The sequence below is a fragment of the Pan troglodytes genome, chromosome 14, assembly GCF_028858775.2.
Source record: "Pan troglodytes isolate AG18354 chromosome 14, NHGRI_mPanTro3-v2.0_pri, whole genome shotgun sequence".
NCBI lineage: Eukaryota > Metazoa > Chordata > Mammalia > Primates > Hominidae > Pan > Pan troglodytes.
In genome coordinates this window covers 115,808,402-115,830,640 of record NC_072412.2, presented here as the reverse complement: position 1 = coordinate 115,830,640, position 22,239 = coordinate 115,808,402, and the positions used below count along the sequence as shown (strand labels likewise).

At 46.3% G+C, this 22,239-nt stretch overlaps 1 protein-coding gene across 2 annotated transcripts in view; it reads left to right on the top strand.

Annotated features, from left to right (window-relative positions):
- COL4A1 (collagen type IV alpha 1 chain) overlaps positions 1 to 22,239 on the top strand; it is a 158,449-nt gene that overhangs the window by 94,519 nt on the left and 41,691 nt on the right. For both annotated transcript variants that reach the window (XM_016925527.4, XM_063792319.1), the window contains exons 9-24: positions 915 to 998; positions 1,085 to 1,147; positions 1,700 to 1,735; positions 2,242 to 2,283; positions 3,643 to 3,729; positions 4,220 to 4,246; positions 4,396 to 4,446; positions 5,577 to 5,621; positions 5,709 to 5,762; positions 7,518 to 7,559; positions 11,220 to 11,304; positions 12,346 to 12,381; positions 14,601 to 14,765; positions 18,116 to 18,211; positions 20,324 to 20,407; positions 20,953 to 21,023. In XM_016925527.4, coding sequence (XP_016781016.3) covers positions 915 to 998; positions 1,085 to 1,147; positions 1,700 to 1,735; positions 2,242 to 2,283; positions 3,643 to 3,729; positions 4,220 to 4,246; positions 4,396 to 4,446; positions 5,577 to 5,621; positions 5,709 to 5,762; positions 7,518 to 7,559; positions 11,220 to 11,304; positions 12,346 to 12,381; positions 14,601 to 14,765; positions 18,116 to 18,211; positions 20,324 to 20,407; positions 20,953 to 21,023 — 1,068 coding nt within the window. The remainder of the gene's footprint in view (positions 1 to 914; positions 999 to 1,084; positions 1,148 to 1,699; positions 1,736 to 2,241; positions 2,284 to 3,642; positions 3,730 to 4,219; positions 4,247 to 4,395; positions 4,447 to 5,576; positions 5,622 to 5,708; positions 5,763 to 7,517; positions 7,560 to 11,219; positions 11,305 to 12,345; positions 12,382 to 14,600; positions 14,766 to 18,115; positions 18,212 to 20,323; positions 20,408 to 20,952; positions 21,024 to 22,239) is intronic.

The window sequence follows — 22,239 nt, the reverse complement described above, 5'->3', positions numbered from 1 at the left end:
GAGATAACTGCTTACCTGGATGAAGGTGAGAGTCCCTATGCTCTCTCCTGTGATTCAGAACACATAGGAAATAAATCCTCATAATAGCCCTGTGTGTTAGCATGCTCCAGGGACACAGAACCAGGAGCATGTGTGTGTGTAGCCAGAGAGAGGAGAAACTGCTTCTAAAGCATTGGTTCTCATGATGGTGGGGGCCGGCAAGCTCAAAACCTGCAGGGTGAGTGGGCAGGCCAGACACTAGAGAAGCGGTGGAGTTGTGGTCTTGGGTCTGAAGGCGGTGTGTGGGCAGAATTCCCTCTTCCTCCAGGGAGGTCAGTCTTTTATCCTATAAGGCTTCAGCTGATGGGATGAGGCCCACCAGCATTATGGAGGGCCATTTGCCTTATTCAGAGTCTACTGATTTAAGTGTTAAGCTCATTTTAAAAATCCCTTCACAGAAACATCTGGTCTGGTGTTTAACCCAATAATGTGGCCTAGCCAAGTTGGCAGATAAAATTTACCATTACGCCGTGCTTTTATAAAAGTATTCATCCTGAGCCTTTTCTCAGAAGAGAATTCTTGTTTTGTGAGGAGAGCCTGTGGTCACGCAGTAGTCTTTCAACCAGAGACGAGGGCCCTTGTCTAGAGTTGGGGGTGGTCCTGTGGGCAGTGTGGCAGACCCCTTTGCTTTGCTGTCTCTACATTCAGTCCCGGCTGCGGCTCAGTTGACCATGCAGTGGTTAACGCTGGTCATTAAGACGGCAATCACGATGGGAGAGATGGCCAGGCTATTGATTTCCAGTGCAGACGGGGTCTAAATCCCAGACTTCGGCTAGTCCTGTAACACTAATATATGCCAGCTATCAAAGAGTTTTCAGCTTCTTTACATGGATGTCGATATTTGCAACTTTCTATTTTCTTTCTTCATCCTCTAGGGTGATCCAGGTGAGATACTTGGCCATGTGCCCGGGATGCTGTTGAAAGGTGAAAGAGGATTTCCCGGAATCCCAGGGACTCCAGTAAGCATTTGCTGAATCATTATGAACATGTGCCACCTCACCCTCCCAGTTCGCATCTGAACTCATTTCTTTCTCATGCATTCTAGGGCCCACCAGGACTGCCAGGGCTTCAAGGTCCTGTTGGGCCTCCAGGATTTACCGGACCACCAGTAAGTTTTGGGGGCTGTCTCTCCGAGGCAATCATTTAAAAAACAACTGTATTGAGGTGTGAAAATAAATAATAATTTAGTAAAAACTTTACACAGTTGTGGTCGCTCTTAATTTGGACATGGCGGAATCAGCTTCCCTCTTACTAAACATTTGGCTGGCATCCCGGTACCCATATACCCAGAGCTGTGGGAAAGGGATGATGAGAGTACCATAAACTGATACTCTGAAACAAATAATGCAGTCATGGTTGAAGGGGCTGGCGGGGTACTGCTGATAGTCACAGCCTGTGGGAGTGAGTTCAAAGATGGACAGACAGGCTGTGCCCCAGGTGACTTCACCAGGGAGCAGGGGAGACGGATTGGTATTGATATGGTCACACCTGAGGGTCCTGCACCTGCTAGGAGTGGGGAGGGAGGGGAAGCCCAGGAAAAATATTTCACAAATAAATTATCATGTTGACCAGAGAATCTTAAGATAACGTCAGCCTAAAGAAGGGCTTAAAGCTCCCTAGAGTTCTGAATCCTATTTAATTAAAATGCTCTCTCTCCCAGGGTCCCCCAGGCCCTCCCGGCCCTCCAGGTGAAAAGGTAAAAGTTCTTTTCATTTTTTGTTCTTTGGCATTAGTATAAGGCTATCATGAAATTGCTATAGCTCATTCTTCTTATTCTTTCAGTCTCTGTAAAAAAAAAGTTGGAAAATTAACACTATCTTTATCTAACTATACCTTGAAGTATCTATCATATATCATTTATTATCTATTGATTATCTATCAATATATTGATCTTTTCTTTCATCCATCCCTTAGTCAATACTTTGGAATCACTGATATTTCCCTTAGTTTTCTAATGCAAGAGTTTAAAAACTGTAAATTTTTAAAAAGGTCTTTAGAATTTTTGATCAGTCATACTTTAAAAACTTTTTCATAGACATTGAATACAGCATGATCGTTACTTTCCAGAAAATTTTATGAGAGTTATGGGACAAAGCTATTGCCTGAAATCTACCATCTTACTGCATTTTGTGTGAGGTTTGTAGAATGACTTTGAACGAAGTAGACAAGTCTAATAATGAGAGCCTAATTTTTAATCCACAGGGACAAATGGGCTTAAGTTTTCAAGGACCAAAAGGTGACAAGGTGAGTGCATATTGCTCTGGAGTGCTTTCATGTTGAAAACCACAGTCCTCACCTGACAGTTCCCACCTTTGGATCAATGTCTGGACTCTTACAAGTATAGTTACTCTTCTCTGCATGTTCTTGCATTTGGTAGTTAGTGTTTTCCTTAAAATGCCAGCATTATTGAATTTATTCTAGCTTATTCAGTACACTAGAATTTATGGAAGTGCTCTGTGATCTGACAAGCAGAGAACAACGAGACTAACTCCAATTATCTGTACAAAGAGTTCAAACTCTTCTTCGTCAGTGATGAGGTCAGACCTAGGATTTATGAGTCAAATTTAGAACTTGACCATTAGATGAGTAACCCTGTAAGCCCTGCAGAGCGGGAGTCCACCGCCAGGAAATTGGGACTAGCACGGTGGGCAGCGGCCCCTCACCACCGGCCTCTCTTCTCAGAGGCGGGCATGTCCAGGGCCACCACCAGGAGAATTAGGACTAGCACGGTTGGCAGTGGCCCCGCACCACCGGCCTCTCTTCTCAGAGGTGGGCAGGTCCAGGACCAAGTGGGTGTGGGAGGAGATGCAGTGTGGAGCCGGGAGGGCACAGACCACACAGCAGGTGGCTTCATCCTGCAGAGAGGAGGCAAGTGGTGGGTCCCTGATCCTCTCCAGGAGTTTCCCTGGATCAGACCAATGAAGCAGGCACTGGCTAAGAAGGGATGCCTGCCATTGCTGTAGCCAGCCTGTGGAAGGCCAGATTCTCCTCTGACATCCAAGCTGGTGGAGGCAATTACAACCAGAGCGCCCAATACAGTGGGGCCTGGATGGATCTGGACGTGCAGGTGGCCTCTGCTTGCCACCCAAGATTTTGGCCCAGACTTTTCATAAACTTTCAAATATAGTGACTCTGAAATGTATGCAGTTGTAATTTTTAGGTGTACCCAGCAGTTAGGATGCCCGAGGAGGGAGACTCTTGATGGTTGTCTTATTCTGGGGTTACCTAAAATGCCTTCTTTTTTCTCAAACTCTATTAGGCAGTTTGTATTCCTTTCCTCCGTGCCATCAGAAGCCAGTATACACTATACAGGGGCACGCAAGTCCGGAGGTGTCTTGCAGGTGTTCAGATTCCATGGTTATTCCTGAGCTAGTGGCCGCCTATAGAAGAAGTGAAATTCTCCTCCTGGGTTTAGATACTTGTTGTATCATCTTCCTATTGAAATTTGATTTTCTGCAGAGGCAAGGATGATTAGAATAGAATAGAGTATAATTACATTTTAAAAATAGGTGTTTTATTTTAGGCTTTTACCTCTCTCTGCAATTTTTCATGTCTGCATAATTGTTTTCATGCCTAATTAATTTTACATTTTTATGTCGACAGGGTGACCAAGGGGTCAGTGGGCCTCCGGGAGTACCAGGACAAGCTCAAGTTCAAGAAAAAGGAGACTTCGCCACCAAGGGAGAAAAGGTATGAATGGGCTTCATCCAGTGAATACTGATTTTCTAATTTTGGACAAATTCCAAAGGACAAAGAGAAAATGGGTCAAAACTCAGTTTTCCCAGCTACATTCAATCCTGGTCTGGAAAACAGATTTGTAGACTGTTCATTCCATAAAATACGAGCACCTTTGAGAGCAGAGACAGCTGGAACTGGGTTGGTCCAAGCCTGATCTGAGGCTCACCCCGCTGGATCAGGGCTTCTTAAATGTGCCCCAAGTTGGTCAGGAGGAGGGAGCTGGACTGGGGGGCAGGGCCAGTCATCTTGGGTCAAGCATGATAAACCCTGCCCTGCTTACATTTATACCAGTCAATGCCAAGTGAGTGCTGGAGATCAACATGAATTTCTTTGTTAATATATCAGAAAAAGGTTTTTTTTTTTTCTGCTGTGTGCTTAATGCAGCATATAACAAATGATACAGCTGTTTGATAGTGCTGATCTGTCTCTTGAATTCTTTCAGGGCCAAAAAGGTGAACCTGGATTTCAGGTCAGTACTCAATTTCTGCCTATCATTTTTAGGTCAAAGACCATAAAGATTTAAGTTTCAAGTTTATTTCACCTTAAGTTTAATATCTATCTAATTTAAATTTTGCTTAAATAGATGAATAAATCTCTTTGTCTTTTCATTCGTTTAAGGGGATGCCAGGGGTCGGAGAGAAAGGTGAACCCGGAAAACCAGGACCCAGAGTAAGTGCTTTCCAAAGTCCTTTTATCATAAAACAATTCTCCTTCCATGCGGAAAATCGCAGATTCACAGAAACACAAGAACAGAGAAGGCTCGTAGGGACTTCTAGTTTATCCCTTTCATGCCCCGAAGGGCTTTTCCGAGACTCTCCTGAGCTATATCAGTTGCAAGGCTTCCCAGGCAGGCGAGGTCCTTCCCTGTTTAAGGATCCAGCACTGAAGGTGCCACCGCCGGCTGTTCAAAGAGGCTTCTGAAGAGCCCTGGGCCATCCCTGAAACCTTCGGTCCTGCTCTAAGAGCAGCGGGTTGGTTGGACCTTGCCACCCAGAACACCAGGTGGTGTTTGCACAGCCACAAGCCTGAGAGGCTGAGTTGCTTTTCACTTTAGGGAGGGTGGTGGCGTGAGGCCCACCCCACTGCCAGTCAGCTGGGATGGTTCTGGTTTCTACCTGGAAGCAGCATGCGGAAACCTGCATTAAATGAAGCATTTGCATAAGCTTGCAAATACTCAGCTGCCAATAGGCAAACTTCTCTAATGTTAGCTTTGCTACCAAGATACAATCATGTTTTAGAAGACTTGTAGCTCATCGGACTCCGCTCTTTAAAAATGGAGTTCTCTTGTATTGTAACTGTTTCATAATTATTCATCATATACAATATTACTTATTACTGTGGTATTGTCAACTTACATGGAGCCCTCATTTACCTTACTTGTGTTTCATAGGAGAGACAACATATTAAGCTATCTGAATCAGAGCTTTGGTGTTATATCCGTTATTATATATATATATACATATATATATATATTTGAGACAGAGTCTCACTCTGTTGCCCAGGCTGGAGTGCAATGGTGTGATCTCGGCTCACTGCAACCTCTGCCTCCTGGGTTCAAGTGATTCTCCTGCCTCAGCCTCCCAAGTAGGTGGGACTACAGGTACCTGCCACCACACCCAGCTAATTTTTGTATTTTTAGTGGAGACGGGATTTCGCCATGTTGGCCAGGCTGGTCTCGAACTCCTGACCTCAGGTGATCCACCCACCTCGGCCTCCCAAAGTGCTGGGATTACAGGCATGAGCCACCGCACCCGGTCTATTATTTATTAAATACTAACGTTTACATCTTTATTCTACAGGGCAAACCCGGAAAAGATGGTGACAAAGGGGAAAAAGGGAGTCCCGTAAGTGTTTCTCTGTGATTTTTACAAGCAGGCTCACTGTTCCCGCCACTGGCCTCTGACGGTTACTGCTTCTCTCTTTGGTTTCAGGGTTTTCCTGGTGAACCCGGGTACCCAGGACTCATAGGCCGCCAGGGCCCGCAGGTAAACGCTGGCACTATTGTGAGCCTTTATCTTCACTTTCCAATTCAACCCAGAAGTCTATTTATTCTTTCCTAGAATAAAGGACTGTGTACTCAAGGGAAAAAAATTATTTATGCTTCTTCTGGGTAAAAACATAATTTAGTGGTTTCCTTTATGTTCATGATTTTTTAAAAAATAAAAATATATGAAATGTGCCACTCATTCAAATTTTTATATCTTTTTTTGGTAGTAGATTATTTTTTTCCTGATCATAAAGCAATAGAAAATACAGAAAGATATCATGAGGTAAAGAAAGCTTACCTAATTTTTTCTATTACCTGTTCAGAAGTGGCCAGAGTTCGCCTTGTTCCTATGTGCATACACAAGCAGGCAGTTTTTAAAGGTGATAGTGAACAAGACATCTTGCTTTTTCACGTAATGATAGAAGGAGGATCTATTTCAGTGGCCGTCAGTGTAATTATGATGTGAACATCCATGCCTTTTGTTGCGTGGTATTTAGGCCATTTCCAAATTTGTATGCTTACAAGTATTTTTGCTCACTTGTCTGGTCATTTCTCTGTCAAATTCCTAAAAGCGTAATATTGGGGTCCACAGTCAGACACTTGTTTTGAAATTTTTGCCACATGCAACCAAATTGCCCCAGAAAGTCCTTCTGCCAAACCAGGGCCCTTTTAGTTGGGGAACTAACTAAAAAAAAAAAAAAAAAAATCTAAAAAATATTTGTCAATCTGACAGGCAGAAAAAAAAAAAACCTCATTATTGCTTTATTTTTCTCTCTTAATATGAGACTAGGTAATGTAAGTCTTTACTAATATAAGAGATAATTTTGGAATAGTCATCACCAAAGGCGAGTGGAAAGCTGCGGGGAGGGCCTCAGTAGCCTACGGTTAATTTATTAAAGCCAGGGACAAAAGGAAGAAACCCTTGGCTGTAATTTTTTGAGGAAGTAAAATCCTGTACATTTTAAATGGTAGATATATTTAGAATATAGTGGCTAAGATATTTATTTATGTCCTCTAGATATTTCTAAAATCTTCTGGTATTCATAGAAGAAAAATCAAAACATTCAATTCTTGTTTACTGCCTTAATTTAAAAGGAAAATATATACATTCATGGTAAAATGTACCTATCTTTGGACTGTTTAAATCATTACGATGATGTTTGTATAAAAATATTTGATATGAAAGGGTTAATTTCTTTGAGTTTTTCATCTACTATGGATGAGATTAAACCTTAAAGTGATCAGAATTTATCCACTAATGTTTTCAGTTAATATTAGATTTTACATTATGACCTCCAATGCAAATTTGAGAAAATCTTCACCTAAAAACATCATATAAAATGATTTATTTAAGAAAATGTATTTGGAAATCATGCTTTTATATTATTTTATTTCATTTCTCTTTTTAAAATTGAAAAACCCTGGTTGCCAGTTCCACTCATCAATGATTCTGTTTTCCGAGGAAGTGTGCAGTTGACGGGACAAGTATCTGGGCTTTTGTAAGGAGAATAATTAGCCCCCAACTTATATTTTGCAGCGATCTTTATTTTCATGTGTCATGCGTGTGCAAAGCAAAATGAAATCTATTCATTTTTGTTGTAATCGTCACAGAATGAGAGATACTAAAGAGAGAAAAATAGTTTTAATTTACTGTAGGCACACTCTGTTTTACCAGAAGAAATGTTTAATCTGCTTTCTGCAAGACAATCTTTATAGTAAGAATATGCAAGGAAAGTTATTTTTTCTTTTGTAGGGAGAAAAGGGTGAAGCAGGTCCTCCTGGCCCCCCTGGAATTGTGAGTAAGAGTGCTGTCCCTGGGTCTGTGAGAGCGCTGGGGGAGGAAGGAGAGGACCCTGGGGCTGTGAGAACACTGGGGGGAGGAGGGAGAGGAGCCTGGGGCTGTGAGAGCGCTGGGGGAGGAGGGAGAGGAGCCTGGGGCTGTGAGAGCGCTGGGGGAGGAAGGAGAGGAGCCTGGGTCTGTGAGAGCATTGGGGGAGGAGGGAGAGGAGCCTGGGTCTGTGAGAGCACTGGGGGGAGGAAGGAGAGGAGCCTGGGTCTGTGAGAGCGCTGGGGGAGGAAGGAGAGGAGCCTGGGTCTGTGAGAGCGCTGGGGGAGGAGGGAGAGGACCCTGGGTCTGTGAGAGCGCTGGGGGAGGAAGGAGAGGAGCCTGGGTCTGTGAGAGCGCTGGGGGAGGAAGGAGAGGAGCCTGGGTCTGTGAGAGCACTGGGGGAGGAAGGAGAGGAGCCTGGGTCTGTGAGAGTGCTGGGGGAGGAAGGAGAGGAGCCTGGGTCTGTGAGAGCGCTGGGGGAGGAGGGAGAGGAGCCTGGGTCTGTGAGAGCACTGGGGGGAGGAAGGAGAGGAGCCTGGGGCTGTGAGAGCGCTGGGGGAGGAAGGAGAGGACCCTGGGTCTGTGAGAGCACTGGGGGAGGAAGGAGAGGAGCCTGGGTCTGTGAGAGCACTGGGGGAGGAAGGAGAGGAGCCTGGGTCTGTGAGAGCACTGGGGGAGGAAGGAGAGGAGCCTGGGTCTGTGAGAGCGCTGGGGGAGGAGGGAGAGGAGCCTGGGTCTGTGAGAGCACTGGGGGGAGGAAGGAGAGGAGCCTGGGTCTGTGAGAGCACTGGGGGAGGAAGGAGAGGAGCCTGGGTGTGTGAGAGCGCTGGGGGAGGAAGGAGAGGAGCCTGGGTCTGTGAGAGCGCTGGGGGAGGAGGGAGAGGACCCTGGGTCTGTGAGAGCGCTGGGGGAGGAAGGAGAGGAGCCTGGGTCTGTGAGAGCGCTGGGGGAGGAAGGAGAGGAGCCTGGGTCTGTGAGAGCACTGGGGGAGGAAGGAGAGGAGCCTGGGTCTGTGAGAGTGCTGGGGGAGGAAGGAGAGGACCCTGGGTGTGTGAGAGCGCTGGGGGAGGAGGGAGAGGAGCCTGGGTCTGTGAGAGCACTGGGGGGAGGAAGGAGAGGAGCCTGGGGCTGTGAGAGCGCTGGGGGAGGAGGGAGAGGAGCCTGGGTCTGTGAGAGCACTGGGGGAGGAAGGAGAGGAGCCTGGGTCTGTGAGAGCGCTGGGGGAGGAGGGAGAGGAGCCTGGGTCTGTGAGAGCACTGGGGGGAGGAAGGAGAGGAGCCTGGGGCTGTGAGAGCGCTGGGGGAGGAAGGAGAGGACCCTGGGTCTGTGAGAGCACTGGGGGAGGAAGGAGAGGAGCCTGGGTCTGTGAGAGCACTGGGGGAGGAAGGAGAGGAGCCTGGGTCTGTGAGAGCACTGGGGGAGGAAGGAGAGGAGCCTGGGTCTGTGAGAGCGCTGGGGGAGGAGGGAGAGGAGCCTGGGGCTGTGAGAGCACTGGGGGAGGAAGGAGAGGACCCTGGGTCTGTGAGAGCGCTGGGGGAGGAGGGAGAGGAGCCTGGGGCTGTGAGAGCACTGGGGGGAGGAGGGAGAGGACCCTGGGGCTGTGAGAGCATTGGGGGAGGAGGGAGAGGAGCCTGGGGCTGTGAGAGCACTGGGGGAGGAAGGAGAGGACCCTGGGTCTGTGAGAGCGCTGGGGGAGGAAGGAGAGGAGATGCAGGGCACACGCCCACAGCTGTCTCTAGAATTGCATTTGTTATGTAAAGTGGTTCATGCTACTTGAAATGATTTTCTAATTTGTTGTATGGAGTTTAGTGTTTATTATTTTTATTATATTTTGATAATTTCTGCACATCTTTAAATCACTGAAAATGAAAAGGTTTGCACATGAATGAGAATATTAGCAACATATTTGACTCCTTTTTTTTTTTTTTGAAATGGAGTCTTGCTCTGTTGCCCAGGCTGGAGTGCAGTGGTGCGATCTTGGCTCACTGCAACCTCTGCCTCCTGGGTTCAAGCGATTCTCCCATCTCAGCCCCCCGTGTAGCTGCGATCGCAGGTGCCCACCACCATGCCCAGCTAATTTTTGTATTTTTAGTAGAGACAGGGCCTGACTATGTTGGCCAAGCTGGTCTCGAACTCCTGATCTCAGGTGATCCACCCACCTTGGCCTCCCAAAGTTCTGGGATTACAGGCATGAGCCACTGTGCCTGGCCTTGACACCTTTTTTAAAAAAAACATGGTCCACTGAGGAAAATTTTTGTAAGAGAAACAGGTCATCTACAATTTAACTATCCTGGTAAAACAATTTTTATTTTTGCAAATAACATTTTACTACTGGTCAACATACATATTTTGCATACTTGTCAGTGATGTGTGTGACATTTAAAAATGGGCATTATCATGTTTGCATATATCTTCATGGTGATCATTTTCAGTGTCCTGTCAGAGAGTTGTGCTTTAATTTTTTTAGCCATTTTGCCCCCAGACTTTTTTGAAATAATGAAAATGTTACTGTTCTCTCCTTTGCTGCCTTCCTTGCAGTGCCACAGGTAATGCGTTCACACAGCCCATTTTATTTAAAGATTTACATTGAAGGGTTTTACTTTCATTTTTTAACAGACAAAAATTGTATATATTTATGGTATACATCATGATGTTTTATATATATAACTTGTGGGATGACTAAGTCAAGCTATTTAACATTGGCACATTTTAATAATATCTATTAATTGATAGAAAGGAATTATTGTTTAAAGGTAATATGCAAAAGTTGACTTTGCCGCTTGTCTTGAATTTCATTAATTTAGAATCAGGGCCAGTGAATTTTCTCCTTGTTAATGAGCCGAAAGTGCCTCTTCTTGTCTTGCGACCTTAAGGAAGCCCCTACTTTTTTTTTTTTTTTTTTAAGAGTGTTCCTCTCATAATACGTTGTAAAGTAAAACATTCTGTTTATGGCTTGTATGTACAATTAGAAATTATAAATCTAAGCCTCAAATTGATGTTACTCCATCTTTACCTCACTGGAGTGTTACAAAAGCTGCTGCCAGGCAAACTATTACAAAAGGAAGCAGAACCGCCTGCCTGGCAGGATCCTTTGCAGGGATGGTTACAGCGTGTTTATTCCATATGCTTTTGTTGTTGTTGTTTGTTTCTTTGTTTGTTTGTTTGTTTGAGACAGAGTCTCACCCTGTCACCCAGGCCAGAGTGCAGTGGTGCCATCTCAGCTCAATGCAACCTCCACCTCCTGGGTTCGAGCGATTCTCCTGTCTCAGCCTCCCAAGTAGCTGGGATTACAGGCATATGCCACCACGCCCGACTAATTTTTGTATTTTTAGTAGAGTCGGGGTTTCACCATATTGACCAGGCTGGTCTTGAACTCCTGACCTTGTGATCCACCTGCCTTAGCCTCCCAAAGTGCTGGGATTACAGGCATGAGCCACCACACCGGCCTATCCCATATGTTTTAGAGGCTTATCCCCTTCCTCCTTGTCCGCTACCATTGCTGCTACTTCACTTTCATATTTCTTGAAATAAAAACAAATATGTACATTTCTTCACTCATACTGCTTTACTATACAGGACTAGCCATTCCCATGCCACGGGATGATCACCTTTTCCTTCTCGATTCAGGTTATAGGCACAGGACCTTTGGGAGAAAAAGGAGAGAGGGGCTACCCTGGAACTCCGGGGCCAAGAGGAGAGCCAGGCCCAAAAGGTAGCTTTCTTGCCTTTTTCCCCCCTCCTCCTACTCCCCCTCCTTCTCTCCTCCTCCTCTTCCTCCTCCTCCTCTTCCTCCTCCCCCTCCTTCTCTTCCTCCTCCCCCTCCTTCTCTTCCTCCTCCCCTCCTTCTCTTTCTCCTCCCTCTCCTTCTCTTCCTCCTCCCTCTCCTTCTCTTCCTCCTCCCTCTCCTTCTCTTCCTCCTCCCCCTCCTTCTCTTCCTCCTCCCCCTCCTCCTCTTCCTCCTCCCCCTCCTTCTCTTCCTCCTCCCCCTCCTTCTCTTCCTCCTCCCCCTCCTTCTCTTCCTCCTCCCCCTCCTTCTCTTCCTCCTCCCTCTCTTTCTCTTCCTCCTCCCTCTCCTTCTCTTCCTCCTCCCTCTCCTTCTCTTCCTCCTCCCTCTCCTTCTCTTCCTCCTCCCTCTCCTTCTCTTCCTCCTCCCTCTCCTTCTCTTCCTCCTCCCCCTCCTCCTCTTCCTCCTCCCCCTCCTCCTCTTCCTCCTCCCCCTCCTTCTCTTCCTCCTCCCCCTCCTTCTCTTCCTCCTCCCTCTCCTTCTCTTCCTCCTCCCCCTCCTTCTCTTCCTCCTCCCCCTCCTTCTCTTCCTCCTCCCCCTCCTTCTCTTCCTCCTCCCCCTCCTTCTCTTCCTCCTCCCCCTCCTCCTCCTCTTTCTCCTCTTCCTCCTCCTCTTCCTTCTCTCTCTCTCCCCCCGCTTTCTATTTCTTCCTCTCTTTTTGTCTAGTTTTGACCTGTGTTCCTCCATATTTTGGAAGCATCTGCAGGCCTTGCAGGACTGTCTGTGACCAGGTCTCCTCCAAGTTCCTATTTCACTGTCACAACGGGCTTCAGGAGCCCTTCGCTGTAGCTTTGAGAGCAATGCATTTCCGGAGTGGGGGCTCGGGTGGTCTCCCACTCTGTTTTCTATGTTCCCTTTGGCCATGGACACTTATCAATGCACCAAGCAAGGCTTTCAGTAGAGAAATAAGAAGTGTATACAAACGGGTGAACTGTTCTGTTTGATCCAACACTCTCTTTCTCTTTTCAGGTTTCCCAGGACTACCAGGCCAACCCGGACCTCCAGGTGAGACTCCTTAACTGATTTGTTATAGCATACTTGCACACCTTCTGTGCTGTTTATATTCTGAATATATAATTTATCACGAATGTTAGATATTTGCACACAATCGGTAGCAATCTTACTACATCTTTTCTAGTGATGAAAGCAGAGTAGACAAGTGCTTATAGATAAGTATCTTGTCTTTTGTAAGTGACCGCTTAGCATGTTAATGAACATGTACACCCTTATGTCTCTCCTAGGGATCCAGATCTATTCTGCCCAGCTCTGATGTAACCCCACCAGAGCCAGCCTGCCCCCCTCTTTTCCCACGGCTCCCACTGAGCAGGTCCTGTCTTTCCACAGAGCCCCGATTCTAGCACAGTCAGGCGCCTTCCTCCTCAGCGTCCTGACCACTTTCCCCTCTCTCTGGAATGTTCCCCAGCTGGAGATCAGACTCCAGGACAAAATCCCTTCCAGCTGCTGTGCCCAGCCCCAGCCTTGCCTCCCTGGACCCCGGGGCTCCTCAGGGTGAAGTCATTCTCCAGTCACTCCAGACGTGCCAACCTGTGTTTCCTGGCAGACTGTGCTTTGCAGAGGCTCGCTGTTGTCTCTGTCCATATGTGCAGATGCACGTGTGTCCACGTGTGTGCATGTGCACCTGTGGTATTCTCCCAGGTCCCAGAGCTGACCCGATAAGCATCTGATGGAAATGCTCACGTGCCCTAGCATTGGCACACAACGGAGTGTTCGCAGCCTTTACGCTTTTTGCTTTGTTTTTGATGTTTACATTTATTTTTATTTTTATCCCCGTTTATTATTTTATATTTTTTTCCTTTCCAGCTGGTCTAAGTTCTTGCAGAGCCCCCTTTTTTCCTTTATTGGGAACAGACGACACCCCACACAGCCCACGCCTGGCTCAGGGCAGGGCCTTCGTCCACTCCCACTTTCTCTCTTTTCTGTAAAAACTCTGACTCTACCCTTAAAAGCATCCCTTCTGTCTCTTCTTAATTCTTGGATTCTCGGGAATGTGTGACTTCATGTCTCCTCGCAGAAGCCTTGTTTACTGTCTACAGCCTTTTATCTAACCCTTAGTGGTCTCTTAACCCAGACGCTTGATAAAAAGCCATTGAAGCTCTGGCTGGAGGAGTTACCCACGTCCCCCTCCCAAAGTCGCTGTGCTCCTCTCTGTCCAGTCCTGCCCTGGGCTCGCCTGTGGCCTTGACCATTGCCTCTGCCCGCTCCCAGCTCCCTGACCGTCCTCCTCACCCTGAGGGTCTGGTTGGCCTCGTGCCCGGGTAGTTCCTTCATTTTCCTCTCCATTGGACATGCTGCCCCTCCTTCACCACTCAGGAAGGGCACACAGTATTTTGTGGAAGCCCACAGGGGCCGCCCCTCAGGCCCTTGGCTGCCTTTGAGCATGTTGCACTTGTGGCTTTTCTCCCCAGTGACAGGCTGGATGTCTCAGGCTCTGTGCCCCTTTGGTCAGCCCTCTTCCCTCTCCTCTCCATGCTGCTCTTCATTCCTGCCAAGTCTTCCTGCGTCCTGTTTCCCTCGACTGTCCTTTTTCTCACACTCTCCTCATCACAGCCTGATGCTGGGAGCAGAAGCTGGTGCGTCCCTCACGGAAGCAGCAGAGGTTTCTCCATGCAGCCTCCTGCACCACCACTCTCTCAAGCGTTGCGTCCGGCCTCAGCTCTCCCAGGGGCACATGGTCTTACCCCTTACAAAGTTACAGTGGCCCAACCTGCCCTGATATGTTCACACCTAATGGCTACTCTGACTTCAAACCCTTTTACAGAACCATCTTATGTGTCCTTAGTTGTGATTTTCTGCTCTTTCTTCTAGATTGCCAACCCACTGACCATCCCTTTGCTCCAGGTCCACTTTAGCTTTGTTGAATGACATTTCTATGCCCTCATTGGCCAAGTAGAAATGCAGTGCACCCTCTACAGCCTTTTTAAAATATGTTGGGAATACTATTTGCACTGAGAGAAATTCACAGATTTTAATATCTACGTAATGAGTCCCTGTTCCTTGAAGTTAATTTGTAGGAAACATTTGACTGTCAGCATGAAATGGCAAGACACCTGCCAGCTTAATTTGGTTTTACATGTCTAAAGCAGTTCCCTTTTCAGTGATGGTCTGGTTGGATTTTTACCTTGAACAGAGTTAGGAGAATGAGTTTGTGCTGTAGTTGCTAAGTGGCCCTGAGGTTACTGATGTGAGCTTCTGTCTGGTTGCAGGCCTCCCTGTACCTGGGCAGGCTGGTGCCCCTGGCTTCCCTGGTGAAAGAGGAGAAAAAGGTGACCGAGGATTTCCTGGTACATCTCTGCCAGGACCAAGTGGAAGAGATGGGCTCCCGGGTCCTCCTGGTTCCCCCGGGCCCCCTGGGCAGCCTGGCTACACAAGTGAGTTCCCTCAGAAATGGTTTAATGTGGGGTGCAAGCAGACGCCAGGGTGCCGGGCAGACCCAGGCTGGGGGCTGTGATAGTCCCCCACAGCCAGAGTGTAATAGAAAGGCGTGGATTCTTCTAATCATCCATATTCCTCTAAGGGAATCTTCAGAGAATGAACCATGCTACAAAAGCAATAGTTAAAATTTCAAAATAAAGCTGGTTTAACGGAGTAAATAACATGTTAACCACCTCTGAGACTCCTGGCGTCTAAAGTTAAAAAGCAAAACTGTTGAGTTATGTAGTTTTTATTGAAAACAGAATGCATTCTTCTTCATCTAGAGATACAAATGAATACTAGGACACACACACACACACACACACACACACACACACACACACCAGAAACAAGGAAGACAGGATTACATGGGTAAAGATTACATTAGTAAAGTCCAGAAAAGCCAGCTTTTATTCCAGAAAAGGTGAACATGTAACATGGAAGTCTTGACTCAATTAAGACGGCCGTGTGGTCCCAATACAATACCAAAGCAAATTCGAAGAAAATCTCCAAGGATTTAAGCTAACCTGTGCAATGGGAGTGTGTTCAGGTACCTAGAGCCAGCCTTTGGAACCTGCTGGATCAAAACCAACGTGTGCTCTGTGGGGTCCCTGAAACACGCATCCTCTGTGGGGTTGATTGAGAAAGGATTCACAGGCTTCAAGTCCCAGCAAGATTTATTTGCTAGAATTCAAGCAAATCTTTACAAAAGGGAGTTCTCATGGATGAGGCCACTGTTGGGGGCTGGGCCAGGACTAGATGGAGCCATGGATTCCAGCCTGGCAGCTTCGATGGGGAATGTGATCTGCATGAATTTGGGTAGGAGAAAGAACAGATCGTGTGTGACTTTGGGGAACTTTTCTCCTCTGCTCTTGTGATTGTGTAAAACATGGGAAATGAAGATAAAATATTGCAGTCCTGGAGACACTCAATCCAGAGGCTCCTTTTCTCTGTGTGTCTGAGAGAAGGTTGTGAGCCCTGACCAAGGGGCCTTTGGGTTCCGGATTCATTCAGCGGGGAAGGGAGTGCCTGGGAGGCAGCAGGCAGGGATCTAGCAGCGGTGACAAGACTCAACAGATCCTGCTATCCTGGAGCAAGTATTCCATGGGGGCAGACAGGGGTTACCCAAGACAAGGGAATTCTCAGGAATGCAGGAGATGATAAGTCCAGGGATAAACTTAAGCAGGAGAGTCAACAGAGGGTTCTGGGGTGGGGGGTGGGCAGGGGATTGTGGTTTTAAGCAGAGTGATTTACAAAGACATGAAGGGGGTGAGGGAGCCAATGGTGGGGAAATCTGGGAAAAGGACATTCTTTTGGATGTTCGTAATTTTGCAAGTGATGAAATATAAACACACGTCATGTAAAAATATGAACTTTACACTCTTGTTAATTGAATGGGATGTGTTAGCTGAACACATTGTAATATTTACTATTCCAGGTTTTCTAGGTGGCCTTTTTAGTCCACGTAAATTAAGTAATTCCCAATTACAGAGTATCGAGTACTAATTTAGAAATGAGATTTGTACTAAGATTTATAATGTATGTTAAAGAGGCTACATCTTAAAGCCATTGCTACCTCAGGACCTATCGATAGAGCATTAACCACGCAATGCAGCCATTTGTGCATGTAAGTTCTGCCACTGCATTCTTGTCTCAAGTGGGTACAGCCAGCTCTAAACCATCTGTGGCTGCAGATACCCTTGATGAGAAGGCGTTGTGAAATGTAAACTCTAGATTTGCACTTTAGAACTCCTCAGAAATAATCACTGCATAAGATGAATTTAAATGGACTTTGGTGAGGATGTACTCTTGTTTGTTTGTTTGTTTGTTTTTTGTTTTTGTTTTTTTGTCAGGGATATGAAGGGATTCTGGTTGAGCTGAAGCAGGCAGGAGTTATGTTCTGGAAAAGGAGTATAACAGTTACATGTCTCTCAATATTCTTGAGCATACATTTCTAGAGTCAAGGAATTAGTATACCCTAGGCTCACCGGGATGAGAGATGTGGGTTCTTTCAGTAAAGTAATTTAGGGGCTGCTCTTTGAAGCATAAACATGGAGTCCACTTTGTTTAAGACGATGGTGCCAGCTGCACCAATGTCGAAGGGCTAACGAGGAGCCAGGCAGGACCAGAGTCACCAGGAGCAGTTCCCTAGCAGTGGCCGTGGGGGACCCATGGCGACCCCACTTGGGCTTTCTTGCCTCCTGTGCTTTGTGGGGAGAAACTCAGGGAAAGACACCTAAGCACATAAGCAACAAGCAAAGCAAAAGCACCTGCCCCATAGTTCCTACACAGCGGAAGCTAACTTGTTCTGCTGAGCTCTAAACCAAGTCATCAAACAAGGTGTGGGATCTTTTTAGGCATTCTGGTTCTAGCTGGGGTGGGCGAGCTGGAGAGTTGACCTTGGTTAATACATTCAAGCCCGAGGGAGGGCCCCACAGCCCCACTCCACACCCTGGGGCCCTTCTATAGTCAGGGACTCAAGATGTCCAGGTGACAGCTGAACAGAGACTGCCCATGACTTTGTCATTAGGTGAAGACCCTGTAAGGGAGAGGGGAGGGCCTTCAGTGCTGGTGCGTGAATGTTAGGATTATGCCTGGGCAGGGATGCTGGATACCAAGTTGTTCACTGTGTCTTTTTTCTTCAAGGATCTTGGGGAAGGAAATATAAACTCCATCTCAGTGTGTCCAAATCATAAAACAATAAACAATACTGATATTTTTTACTAGAACCTAGGACAGATGGTGTGTACATTACTGCAGTTTATTTTTATGCCTCTTTACATAAATGATGCTCAGAATTGAATGTGAACAATTTGAGGCATTTCCTCGTGGGCAGTCTGCAGCTCTAAAATAATGATTAGTTTTGCTGTAAATTGGGTTAGACGGGGAGAAAAGGAAGAAAATTTTTCTAGTCTCAGCTTTGACTAGATGCATGACCCTGGACAAATCACTTGCCTTTCTTGAGCCTCAGTTTCTTCATTTGTAAAATAAGGGTGATGGTAGGCACTTGGCAAGATGAAATGAAATAGTATACAGGACAGGGCTGATGCACCTACAGATACTTCAGAATTTGTGAAATAGAAATGTTGGCAGTGATGGCTTGGGATGGTGAGTGAGTGGTGGGTGGTGTGTGGTGATTATGTTTTGCAAGTGGTGGATGGCCTAAGATGATTTTGAAACAAACTAAAGCTGAATTTCTAACACTTATCAAATAGCCTAAAATATTTTGGTTTTATAATAGAGGTTGAGTTAGGAGAGGGTAAAAACACCTAGCTATGATCCTATAACTCTGACAACTCAATTTCAGATGGAATTGTGGAATGTCAGCCCGGACCTCCAGGTGACCAGGGTCCTCCTGGAATTCCAGGGCAGCCAGGATTTATAGGTGAAATTGGAGAGAAAGGTAAGAAATTTTGATTTTTTTTTTAATGGTGGTTGTGTCTGTGCGTCTGATTTTTTCCCACATACTTACCGGCTTTGGAGCCAAGTGAGGGTGGGCAGAGTTAGGGCGTAGGTTCCTTTGATGTGGAACCCTCTTCAAAATCTATTCCTAGAATAAGCATCTTCTGGAACTTAGTTGATGATCTGGGTGGGAAAGGTGGAGACAGCCCTGAAAGTCAGAGTTTTGCCCTTTCTCCCTTTCCGAGGACCGTGAAGTCAGTCTTGCTACAGTGGGCGTGGTCAGCAGATAAAACTCAGACTGATTTGTTACCGCAATCTTTCCATTCAGTGTTTGAGAAGAGACTTCTGTTATCAAAGAATGCTCTTCCCTCCTTCAAGCCAAGTCAAAAATCTGCACGTGGAATGCTCACCAATTCTTCCAGTGGTGTTTGCATCATCAGTGTGAGCAAATCTACCGTTGATGCATTAACCAGCTTCACTCTGGGCTCTCGGTTCCATCTTTAATCTTTCCAAGTGTTTGCCTTACTACCCGCACAGGACACTTATTTATCTCTTCCGCCATCCTAGACACAGAGGTGGATTATCACTGCATCAACAGTCCTGCCTTAGAGGGGAATAAGCAATGGATATTCTGATATTTATATGCCTGTTGGTAACCCGAGAGTAGGACAAATAGGAGGCTGTCCCTCAAATCAACCCCACTGTGTACCATTTCTGCCTGTGAACTGTAAACATGTTTTAGTCTTCAAATGTCTAAGACAGAAATGATGCATGGGAAAGTTTCAGCCAGCATCTTAGAATTCTGACAGCCACATACACTGCAGGACCTAAAATGGAAGTGATCTTGGGCGTCATCACAGGGGTGCCACTGATCTGAGTCAGTGTACAGTTTGGGTTTTAATGAGTCTGTCTGCTCTAGTTACCAGGCACTCAGTACTTTGTGAGATGGGCTCTTCCATTTTATGACAGATCCAGCGTCCAGAGGTTCTTCACACTGCAATCTTAGCTATCCATCCCCCAGATCCTAGGAGAAGCATCTGTCTTCTCGAGTCTTCCCATTCCTCTTTCGACTCCATCGTCTGCTGGGAATGCACCTTGTCTCCCCACCCACCTGAAGCCTTGCTAACAGACACACCCACGAATGCCCCAGTGCCCAGAACTTAGCTGGGTTCTCAGCTGTGTTGTACCGTGCCCCTTCCACTGATGGGCTCCTGCTCTGCCTCCTGAAAGAGCTCAAAATGAAACCATGTGCCTGCTCCCACACTTCAGGGGCATGGCCTACCTGCACTGGCCCTGTTTTACTTCTGACTGAGGGGCGTCCCAGGGCAGAGTGGGCAATAGCAGTGCCCGCGTGCGGCTGCCAGCCAGGGCAGGGATGGGAAGAACATGGCCACGCCGCCTTGAGGTCCCTGGCATGGGCTTCTCTGCGAGCACTTTTTGCTCTGTATTATGCCTGATTTGTGCCTAGAAGCCAGACATTTCAATATTTAAGACACAGGAATAGCTAAGACAATGTAAGGTCTCTGAGCTTGGCTTGAAAATCAAGACTTTAGATGTTAGAATTTCCAAAGAAGAGCATCTCCTCTCCTTTTTCAGGGCTGCAGTCTCTCTCCTCTTCTGTCCTGGATCACATATGTGTTCTTGCTTTTGTGGCTTCTTATTCCCAAGTCCACCAACCAGTGAAGTCCATGAACTGGACTAAGCACTCAACCAAAGAGAAAGGGGATGGGTAGTTTTCAGATTACAGACAAAATTACAAAAGTCAAGTCTTTTCAGGCTGATAGGCACAGTTGAATTTCTGGACCACTTTTTACTGAGGCAGCCCCTGTCTTTTCGCTGGGAGAAGAACTTGGATCTTTAAGCAGTGCATCTGTGGTCACACGTGACGCTTGCTGGGGGCAGTGGGCCCGTTCATTGACAGACAGGGACGTGCATTTGACTGCAGTTTCCACCCATTAGCAGAGAGCTGTCTGGAGGAGCCATTGTCACTGAGCAAACCTAAGTTTGGATGTAATATGTTAGCGACAGCCTTGCCTTTTTCTGTTCTCTCAGTGCACTGCGGAGACTTCTGGTCACATGTTACATGTAAGCACCTTTGTGTTTTCTTTTTTAGGTCAAAAAGGAGAGAGTTGCCTCATCTGTGATATAGACGGATATCGGGGGCCTCCTGGGCCACAGGGACCCCCGGGAGAAATAGGTAAGACCCACATGTGAAAAGGACCAGGTCAGAGTTTGCTTTGGTGTGTTGGCATCTTTCCTGTGAAAGGGATTTCACTCCATGAAAGGCCTGATTTTCTGCAGCCAATCCTAAAGCATAATCAGAAGAATGTTGGGCCCCACTTCCAGGATTTGTCCACATTGCTGGGAATGATCAAGATGGCCTCATAAAGATTTCCTAATAAAAGACAGCAGCATAACAGTTCCCTCCATGCCACAGATTCTGTTATCTCACAAGCAGTTAATGGAATTCATGTTTTTCCTTTAAGTGGTCCCTGGGTGTGTGGGCAGGGGGGCAGGTGTGGGGTGCTGGAAGCATTCCTGCTTCCGGGTGTACATGTGCGTCGGGTCACCTATTCCCTTTCTGAGTCCATCTTGGGCATTTTAGTTATTACTCTCTTTGGATTATCCAAGCAATCATCCACTTCCTATACAGATTTTTATGCTTTTGAGTCTTAAGAAAAGGTTTTGAGAAGTGTCTCATGAATGCTGTGTTGCTGTCTTTTTCCCTGTCTCTAACGAAAGGTTTCCCAGGACAGCCAGGGGCCAAGGGCGACAGAGGTTTGCCTGGCAGAGATGGTGTTGCGGGAGTGCCAGTAAGTAAACCTGTCTGAGTTCATGTACATATCAGAAGTTGCCACCAAGCACGTGAACAGAGTTGTGTCGTTTTGCATTTGCAAGCATGGCTTCTGCCTTGTGTGGGAGCTGGTAAGTGTTGCTGTGTCGAGCCCTCTGGAGTGACTCCATGTGGCCCTTGTCTCAGGAGAATGAGCAAGACTGTTACCCACAGAGCCCAAATCACAGCTGCCTTTCTTCTCACCTGGTCAACATTTTTTCGGCTGCTGCCGACCTGTGTTCAGGTGTGGCTGAATGGGAGTGTGTCCTTCCCTCAGGGTCTCTGGGATTTCTGGAAACAAATGGTGTCACAGGAGCCAACCCCAAGCAGCCACAGTGCAGAGCCGAAGTGCTGTCTTTCTGTGTTACCAGTGCTGGTAACATCATATCAGATCATCTAAAAGCTGGTTAGTCAGTAGGTTCAGCATCAATAGTTTCTATGGAAAGATCAAGGAAAGCAGATCTGTTTCCCTCTGAGGATTTGAAATATGTTTTTATTCTTCTTCTTACAGTTGAAAATTTCTGTTACAACATCTATTCTGCAGTTGCTTTTTCAAATCCATAAATGAAATATCTGGATCACATTGACATGAAACCTTTCAATGGAACAAAATACCAGCTTCTTAGCTTTTGTAGTTTGTTTTAAAAGAATCCACTAAATAGAAGAGCATAATAATAATCTTGAATTTTGAAGGACATTATTTTCTTGCATATAATGACTTCTGTTTCTGAGGCTTTTAAATCTCAAGGCATTGTTCCTCTCGTATTTTCTTTGTTCTTCTGAGCTTTGCAAGCATGGACTGGTTTCCACAATTCCTTTCATTCCCTTTTTTCTTTTTGTAAGATATTGAAAGTCAAATTTCAGAATTATTCATTTCTGATGTAGCCCTTCAAATTTTTTAATTTTTAAAGATATTGCTGGAAGCTTCTACAAAAGAAAACCAGGGCAAAAGCGAGCTGAAATAGCAATGACCCAGCTGGAATTCAGCAATCGTTTTCTGCTTTTGAAGTTAGATCTTGGGCTTTTGCTCTCCAGAACTTCCCTGGTGCCTGGGGAGCTGAGTTAGAAGTTGCAATTGTTTAAGATATATCTAAATAAATTAGAAGTTCAAATAACTGGGTAGCCCTGACTGTAGTGGGGATCAAAGACAGAAGAACTTTGAAGGAAGCAGAAAAGGACGTTTTTAACCTCTATCC